Source organism: Pinus tabuliformis, chromosome X (assembly GCF_031772625.1).
Source record: "Pinus tabuliformis cultivar Carrire ecotype Pingquan chromosome X, CPIR1, whole genome shotgun sequence".
NCBI lineage: Eukaryota > Viridiplantae > Streptophyta > Pinopsida > Pinales > Pinaceae > Pinus > Pinus tabuliformis.
The window spans coordinates 1,204,539,830-1,204,549,227 of NC_142308.1; the positions used below are offsets into that span (position 1 = coordinate 1,204,539,830).

General features: G+C 35.9%; 1 protein-coding gene across 1 annotated transcript; it reads right to left on the bottom strand.

The window, feature by feature from the left end:
• Positions 1–2,644: 2,644 nt before the first annotated feature.
• On the bottom strand, positions 2,645–3,397 carry LOC149144287 (nuclear speckle RNA-binding protein A-like). The gene has a single exon (XM_089452111.1). It carries the CDS (start codon positions 3,395–3,397, stop codon positions 2,645–2,647), a length of 753 nt encoding a protein of 250 aa, XP_089308237.1.
• Between the last annotated feature and the right edge of the window lie 6,001 nt (positions 3,398–9,398).

Below are 9,398 nucleotides of genomic sequence, written 5' to 3' on the forward strand. Positions count from 1 at the left end.
CGGTATACCCACGTGTATACACGATTTTGTTATGAGGAACCTGCATATACCTCATTTCCTTTCATTTTGAGATCCTGAACTATGATCTACACCTTGAGTGAGTTTCCATCAAGGACAACACATGTGCCATAGTGCCAAACCAGCGCCATAATGCCAACAGAAAAGAGTGAAAAATATAAAGGAAGTAGGTGATTGGGATTGAATAATATTTATGTTCTTGGAGAGACTTGGCTATGGAAATATCTTTGATTTGTAATGAGGTGGCTTTAAAACTTGGAAGGGAACCAAAGTGAGTGTTGTGGAAGATCCTTGGATTGATGCAAATGGAAAATTTAATTCTAAGTATCTTATAAATTATTAGGAATTGTCTTTAAAAGAAGAACAAACCTTAATGGATTGAATGCACTTTATCAAAACTAGAAATTAACAAACGATTTCAATCTCCAAGGTTAAAAGCTAGACGATGTTAAGAAATAAAGAAAGCGTACACAACATAAAAACTAGTGGATAATGCTTTATGTATATCAACAATATATTTAATGATCTAAATTTATAGTACATGGATGTAATCACCTGGTGAACTAACGTGTCAGCACAATAACAACTAAGTAATAGATAAATATGAAAAATCATATGAAGGTGATATAAGATTTTCTAATTATGTGTGGAGTCAAAGAATAATAGTCATCCCCTAAATAATAGTTTGAATATTTATAATAGCAAGGGAATAAGAAATAATGCATAGACTAGTATTATTTCAATATTCAATCTGAAACTTCTAAACTAAGCTTCAATGAAAATGCTTTGGAAAGCCACCAAATCTAGATTTCAAGAATTTAGAAAGTCTAGCTATTTGAACATGAGTATAACTCTATCCTAAAAATATATAACTCATTCAAATTTCAAGGAATAATAATAGGTATAATGACCATTTAGTTCAAAAAATGCATACAATGTAACTCCCACAAAATTGAATCATGTAACTAATAATACCCAAATTATCAATTGAAAGGTGAGAGCTATGGTTAAGCTTGAGTTTTGGAGTCTTCTTTTCTTCCATAGTTCTTTCATCATTATATTTGGTGGTTTTGGATGACCACTAACCAACTTCTAACCCACTAGGACCCTTCACATGCAAAAGAGTATTTTTCCATTCTATTTGTGTACTTATCATTTGTAATAACTTATTTACCTTTCAAGTATATCATTACCTATGTTTAAAATGGAACAATAAAACTTATGAAAAACCTTAGCTTCTAAATGTCATTGCGAAGAACTAATCTAGGCAAATGAACTGTTGTTCTTTTATCTTTCTTTTTCTTTTAGAAAAATATAGATATCAAAACACTCTCTTTCCATATAGCCAATTAGATGAAAATGCTAAAATTCATTAAAAAATTATTCAATGTGTTTATCACAGCTACTTGAATATCTTGGAAGCAATCTAAAATATGCAACAGTGATGCCTTTCATATCATAAATCATATAGATTCCTATTAAATTGCAATTCTTCCAAAAGGTATGACAATGAATTTGGAAATATCAATGTTTTCTTTTATAACATCTACAGGGTATTCAAGTTCACATTCACCTATATTACTTATGTTATCCTTTTTCTTCCGAACCTTCTACTTGTTACTCATATTCAACTAAACCTATCTTCATCAAATCACTACTAATTAATGAATCCATTGCATAATTAGATAAAAAAAACATTAAGCATATAATTTATCAAATCTATTTTATTCATTTGAATTTGTTCAATTTTATTAAAAGTAACATCAACCATTTACATTATGTATTTTGTATCACAAGTTGTATCAACCATGTTCTTAATTTGTGTTGTTATTTTTATGGTTCATTTCCAATTAATTTTAGTTTAAATGATTTGATGAGTTATATCCTTCAAATAAATTTGCTATAATAATAAACAACCTAATTATATAAAATAAAAAAATTTCTCACATATTGAACACTTTAGAAAACCAATCACACAACCGAATCAAAGATTCGTACACAATGGTTTTACATGGTCAAATCCCTAAAGAGAGAAGTATATAACCTCAACCAACATGAAAATTAACTATGTACGTAAATGCTTCTCAAAAATTATATTGGTGATAGTGGCCCTCCAAGTTGTAATCAAGGACTTGGCAAGGTGAAAATTATATTGGTGATAGTGGCCCTCCAAGTTGTAATCAAGGACTTGGCAAGGTGAAAATTATATTGGTTTATAATTTGCAAGAATAAATGATTTGATATATTAATAAAATAATGTTAGAAAGACTTCGAACAAATATGGCTAATATAAAACATAAACCGATAATCAATACCAACACAACACAAAAGTCATTAGTAAATACGACGATACCTAGGAAGATTGTCGTAATGAAGGCGTTATAATCGAAACACATAAATCACTGTAAAGTGGCACTTTAAGAGGCAATTGTTGTAAACTCGGAGAAAATGTGTTCGAAAAACGTCTTAACCATATCCCATCTTAAAATAGGCCATGGACGGACCTAACAAATAGAAAATAAAATGGAATGGAACTAATACATTAAAGTTTGGAAACGAAGTATCGTAGTCGAGGGACTGAAGTTCTACAGCCCCAACAACAAAAATGATCGTCCCACTCACAAAATCACCGACGATGATGATAATAATCCCGACGTCGATCTTCATCATGCGCAAAGGATGACCTACTCCTCTCTCTGTCAAATTGCAACTTTAGCGAAGGCGAATCTCTGTCATTTTCGTCAAACTTATACCCTTGTAAAGCTTCCATGGCAATCGTAGCACACTTAGGGTTATCAAATTCCACAAAACACAAAACAACGACAGCAGTCCCCGCTTCTCCTTCTCCACCTCCATGAGATTTTTTGGATTCCTTGGGCTTTTTAACAACCCTAACTTCTTTGAAACCGCGGAATGGGCGAAATATGTGCTCCGCTTCTCTACTAGTGCAATCACTTGGAACACCCATCACAAACAGTGTGTTGGATGCATCTTCTAGTACATATAGAACATCATCCACAGGCACGCTCCTCCCAATTATAGGGTTGAGTCTATGGCTATCAGACCTGAAATTCAAACCCTCATCTACAGCTAACCGATTTGAAGAAGGAAGCGCCCCACTGTGTGAAACAAAACAATGATCATCAAGAAAAGGAGGAGCAGGAGCACGAATATGATCATCCAATAAGCGAACCCCTACTCTGTCACCACCTCTCTCAGCAAGCCTCAGATCTTCTCTATGATTAATATAAGCACCAGACAACGAAGGATCACGAGTATAGTCATATTCATAATCATTGCGAGGCCGCTTGGCTAGTACGGACCTCTGCCAGTCCCTTTCTCTCTCAGCCCCTATTGCTCGGTATCTTATGTACTCCATGTTTCTCTCTCTTATTGCCCTACAAGAAGCAAAGACCCGTTGCGATCAAATAGGGTAAAATATAGAAGCCCAAAACTAGCTCGAAACGAACCCTTGTATTGCCAAAGCTCTTACGCTCCTCTAGAGTTTAAGTTGTCGATGTATTTATATAGGGACTATGGAGCGCGAAAATAGATCTATTTTACCATTGCCATGTATTTATGGTCGGCCCATTTTAATCGTTATATTGTCACACGGTCACCAGACAAACATGATCATATATCAATTTGTCTTCATTTAAATTTCAAAAATATTGTAGTATCGGAGTTATAATTTATTCTCCTATTCACTAGGATGCTTTTAATTTCAAGGGATACATTTAAAACGTTTTGTGATAAGTTTCAAGAAGTGGACACCCTCACTGCATGGAGTCTTTGTTCTTATTAGTCCTTCCCATCTAGCATGGTATTATAGTAATCTAAATGTTTTTGATTCTACTGAGAATAAGAGAATGTTTTTAGCCTATTCATAGCACTAACCATATTGCAGCTTATTGATGTCAGATGACCAATCAAATTATTTAGCATTTTATTTCGCCTCTTTTTTTTCTTGAAGTGGAGGTTATAACCATGGTTTTATTTGGCCTCTTCCTGAAGTAGATGCTATTGTTGAAATTATAATTTCAACTGCAGTGAACAGTTGAACAGCAGCAGCTACTTTATTTAAAAAAAGCCACCGCCATTACCGTCTTTTCACCCTTTAATTGTTTTTGTGTTCCCGAAGGAGGAAGATCAGATCCACCGCTATGCCATTACTTCTAAACAACAACATTAAAGAGCAAAATGGCTGAAAGTGAAAAGAACTAGTTTCGAGCCGACCGCAGCATTTATCAACCATGGGTTTCAACACCACCGACTCAAGAAATAGAGCAAAAGATCAGATTTGTTTATCATGAGCAGCAGAAGCAGAGACTTTGTCAGAAAGTTGAAGCGATTGATGGACTTTTATGACCCCTATTGCACTATATATGTGTAGACACAGTAGTGTAGATGACATGGAGAGCAGAGGAAAGCACGCAACAGCGTGAAGAAAAATGCTTCCAAAATAGTGAAATGCACAGCAGTGCAGTGATAGAGAGAGTTGCTGAGAAGCAGTGCTGAGACAATGTTTTTGTAATGGAATATGCAGCAGCATAAATGTATTGAAAGTTTACACATTGCAGTGTAATGTTCTTCACTAGAAGACAGAGTCTGTAATGCATAGCAGTGCAGAGATATTACAGCTTGAGCGCCATTGTGAAGAGCAGCGCGAATGAAGAGATTTTTACACACAGCAATGTAAAATTTTAGGCAGATACAGCAGCGTCAATTTGCAGACAGAGACAGATTGAAGTTCCTGTGAAGCAGGCACGTTGGAATCCCTCTATTAAGAGGTAAATGTTATTTGTGTGGAACAGAAGCGTTCCTTGGTGAATCCCTCTATTAAGAGGAAGATGCTCTTCAGCATAGATTGGTAAATCACTCTGTTAAGAGGAAGATGCTTTTCAGCATCGACATTTGTGAAATCCCTCTGTTAAGAGGAAGATGCTCTTCAGCATAAATTGGTGAATTCCTCTGTTAAGAGGAAGATGTTTTGTAATAGCAATTGTGAAAATCCCTCTATGTGAGGAAGACGAATTTGTATGAGTTGGTTTACTGTTTATAAATATAAGTTTTTTTTGTGTGTTTCTGATACACCATAAGCAAAAAATAGTTTCTCGACGTCAAAACAGAGTGTTGCTGATACACGAGTTTCAGCGTTGCTGATACACGAGTTTCAGCTTTGCTGAAACACCGATGCTGAAACACTGCAAACAGCAACTGATAAAACTGCATTGCTGAAACACCATATTCCGCAAACGATTTTTATTTCTGTTGTGTTAAAACAGACTATTGTTCTGTTTTTCAGTTTTGTTTGGAATGATCAGAAGAGATTGGACAAAGGCACAAGAGAGTGAAAAAACTGGTAGAAGAGATTGGACAGTACAAGGTAGAGGTTTCCTCCCTTAAGTTTGAATTACAAGAAGCCAGGAAGCAGGCACAAGGAGCTGAAAAGAAAATGGAGAGCAGTCAAGCAAAGAATGATGAAATCTCCAAAATGAAGTCAGATTCATCTACCTTAAAATAGTAGCAGCTGAAGCTACTCGTAGCAAGGAAGAAACTGAGGAACAACTTACAAAGAAGAATAATGAGTGTGAAAGATTGGAAGAACAGATTGTCCTTCTTAGGAAAAAGGTTGAAGGGATGAACAAAATCATGAAGAGCTCTCAAGCCTTGGATGACATGCTCAACTATCATAGATCTCCATCTAATAAATTAGGACTCGGGTATGTAGGTGAACCCTCAAACAAGAATGAAAATGCTTTAAGCAAAGGAGATGTGAAGAAGGCAGAAAGAAATTGTGATGCTCCTAGTTCCAGCAAAGGCAAGGAGAAAAATCAAGGCTACAATAGAAGAAATCCTACTCCAAGTAGAAAACCAACTCCAAGAAGAAATGTTGATAATGTCAAAGAGGCAAGAGGCAATGGTTATCATCAAAGGATCTCAAGGCAGAAAGGCTTCAGAAGTACATCGAGGAAACCTCCATCTCCCATGTACCAAAGTTCATTTTTTGGTTATTGTTATTCTTGTTCAAACTTTGGTCATATGGCAAAAGACTGTAGAGCATTTCATAGAGATAGACGTTATGGTCTCCATCAACCTCCAAGAAACAATTTTACAGGAAGAAATCATGAAATCTTATTCATGAACAATGTAGAATGTTTCAAGTGTCATAACATTGGGCATATGGCACGTGATTGTAACTTAACATGGGCTCTTACACAAGCTAGACCCATGCAAAAGAAGAAAGTTACACAAGTATGGGGAAGGAAGGAAATATAGTCCGAAAGCTCTTTGAGCTCCCCAGCCAATCTAAATTTCTTTTGAGAAAACTCTGCCAAAAGGAGACAATGCATATAGTTAGGGGGAGCCTGTAATTTTTTATCATTATTGTCGAATTATATTAACAATTATTCTTTGATGAAGATCTTCTTATAGGGGAAGGATATGAAATTAAAATCTGCCATAAAAGCAGAGAAGAAGAGGTTGCAGGATAGCTTGGAGATGCAAAGATTGTCTTGCCTGAGATAGAGAGAAAGAGGATATTACATGATTGGAGCGCCTAAGCACAGCAGTGAAAGTGATGAAAGGAAGCTGATACGAATAGGCAGAAAAGTTTCGAGTTCTTAATGAAGTGTCTGGGTATGACTGATAAGCCAGCAGTTGAAATTAAAGGGGAGTGTTGAAATTATAATCTCAATTGCAGTGAACAGTTGAACAACACCAACTACTTTACTTAAAAAATGGCCACCGCCATTACTGTCTTTTCACCTTTAATTGTTTTTTTTTCCCGAAGGAGGAAGATCAGATCCACCACTATGCCATTACTTCTAAACAACCACATTAAAGAGTAGAATGGCCGAAAGTGAAAAGAATCAGCCTCAATCCAGCCGCAGCATTTATCAACTATGGGTTTCCACACAACCGACTCAAGAAGCACAACAGAATGTCAGAAAGATCAGATTTCATTCATTATGAGCAGCAGATTGTAGCAGAGACTATGTCAGAGAGTTGAAGCGATTGGTGGAGTGTTATGACCCCTATTGCACTATATATGTGTAGACACAGCAGTGTAGATGATATAGAGAGAAGAGGAGAGCACGTAGTAGCGTGAAGAAAAATACTTCCAGAATAGTGAAATACACAACAGTGCAGATTTGAATGTAATTTGTTTTGTGATTGTTTGCTGTGAGAGAGGGTAGAAAACACAGCAACATGAAATATTTGCAGTTGTTCTGCTAAGAAAACAAAAGGCAATACGCTGCAGTGCGTATGTGCTAAATGAATGTAAGACACAGATTGAAGTGCCTCTGAAGAAGGCATGTGGGAGAATCCCTCTGTTAGAAGGAGGATGCTACTTATGTGGAACTGAAGCATTCCTTGGTGAATCCCTCTGTCAAGAGGAAGATGTTTTTCAGCATAGTCATTGGTGAATCCCTCTGGTAAGAGGAAGATGCTCTTCAACATAAATTGTTGTAATCCCTCTGTCAAGAGGAAGATGCTCTTCAGCATAATCTTTTGTGAAAATCCCTCTATGTGAGGAAGATGTTTTTGTAACAGTTAGTTTATTGTTAATTAGTACAAGTTTTTGTGAGTGTTGCTAATACACCATAAGCCGAAAATAGTCTTGACGTCAAAATAGAGTGTTGTTGATACACCGTAAGCATAAAATAGTCTTGACGTCAAAATAGAGTGTTGCTGATACACCGTAAGCAAAAATAGTCTTGACGTCAAAACAGAGTATTGCTGATACACGAGTTTCAGCATTGCTGAAACACTGTTGCTGAAACACTGTAAACAACAACTGACGAAAATGCGTTGCTGAAACACGAGTGTCAGCAAAACGATTTTTATTTCCGCTGTGTTAAAACAGAGTATTGTTCTGTTTTGTTTAGTTTTGTTTGGAATAATCAAAAATTCCCAGCAGCTATAACCATATAACTATATACAATATTAGATCAATATTGGATCTATTTCATTTGTATGTCTTAACTGCAAACTAATGTTAATATTAATTAGTAAATATTAAATGCTACACCATTGTAGAAAACACTAACTGTAGAACTAGTATAAGAGGGCGGATGGTTGAAGAGGGCATATGCTTATGTGCATGAGTGTCTACAAAGCAAGAAATAGTGTCTACAAAACAAGAATACTAAGCAGCCAGGTGGTAGATCTTCTGTTTTCATATGGACTAATGTGTATTCCTTCAACTTTGTTGCTTTCTTCGCTACTGACCCAATTGCTTCCATTCAATCAACTAATGGTGGTACTCAATATGGATTTGTCAATGAGTTGATAACTCTCTGTATATAGATATTCCTTGGCTCCATAGGTGAGACTGTGTTTTACTATTCTACTGGGTTCAATTGTTGATGACGCTAGTCTGTGAGAAAAGGCACAATGAACACTAAAAATATTATTAGATTGTTGTCATCATTTTGATTAAAACTAATCGAAATACAATCATGGGAATGCTTTGAGCTTGCAAAATGCCTCTTCCTGGAAATTACCACTCATCTATTGGGGTTTTGATTCATGTACATTGTTGCCAGCTTGAGTTTTCTTTTACATTGTGTGGCCCCGTGGTCCCCCCTGCTAGCTTTTATTCGACACTGACCAAGTTTTGATCTATTGATATTTTGAATAGCATTCCAATATGTTGCTCCCCAACTTGGCCTCTCTTATTGTTTATTTGCATACCGGTGGACTCACCCAACCTGTGTGACCTTGTTGGATTAGCTCTTACGTGGAATTTTGGCAGTATAAAATGATGGAAATTATGCTAAAGTTAGCTATACTTGGTTTTATACACGGAAATTGGTGGAAAAGGTTGGGAATGCATTGGTTATTTAGGCAAATTATAGTTTTCTTAGAAGAAATTAAAAAGTCTCCGCTTTACTTTCCCAACCACGAAGAACTAATGTGAAATCTATAGGGAGATTTAGAACGAAAATTATTGAGAATGTCAGTGACTTAGCAGTAATGATACCTTGCATGCAAATGAAAAGCTAGAAAGAGGCAAAGTTGGAGTTGAATATGTTGTTTGAACACTTCTCTTACTATCTTCGAAATTCTAGATTGCAATGATATTTGATAATGGGTTTCTTGTAGCTGATGGTTGACTTGAATTATTATAGAAAACTCAATAAGCGTGAAATAAATGATGCTTCTGATTTTACGTTGGACATGCAACTTATAATAGGATTAAGCACAAACTTAGACTAAGTTGCTACAACATGTGAAATAATTCTTTTCATTTCTCGAAAGCACAATTGCTTGTGTCCTCTCTCATATGCAAAACAGGATACTATTTGAACATTGTAGCAATAACTTGGTTTTAGCACGACAGTTGAGGTTGAGGTTTTAGCACGATCTTTGTT

Excerpts from the sequence above, each read along its gene's own strand:
- LOC149144287 (XM_089452111.1), bottom strand. The coding sequence starts at position 3,397 with ATGGAGTACATAAGATACCGAGCAATAGGGGCTGAGAGAGAAAGGGAC.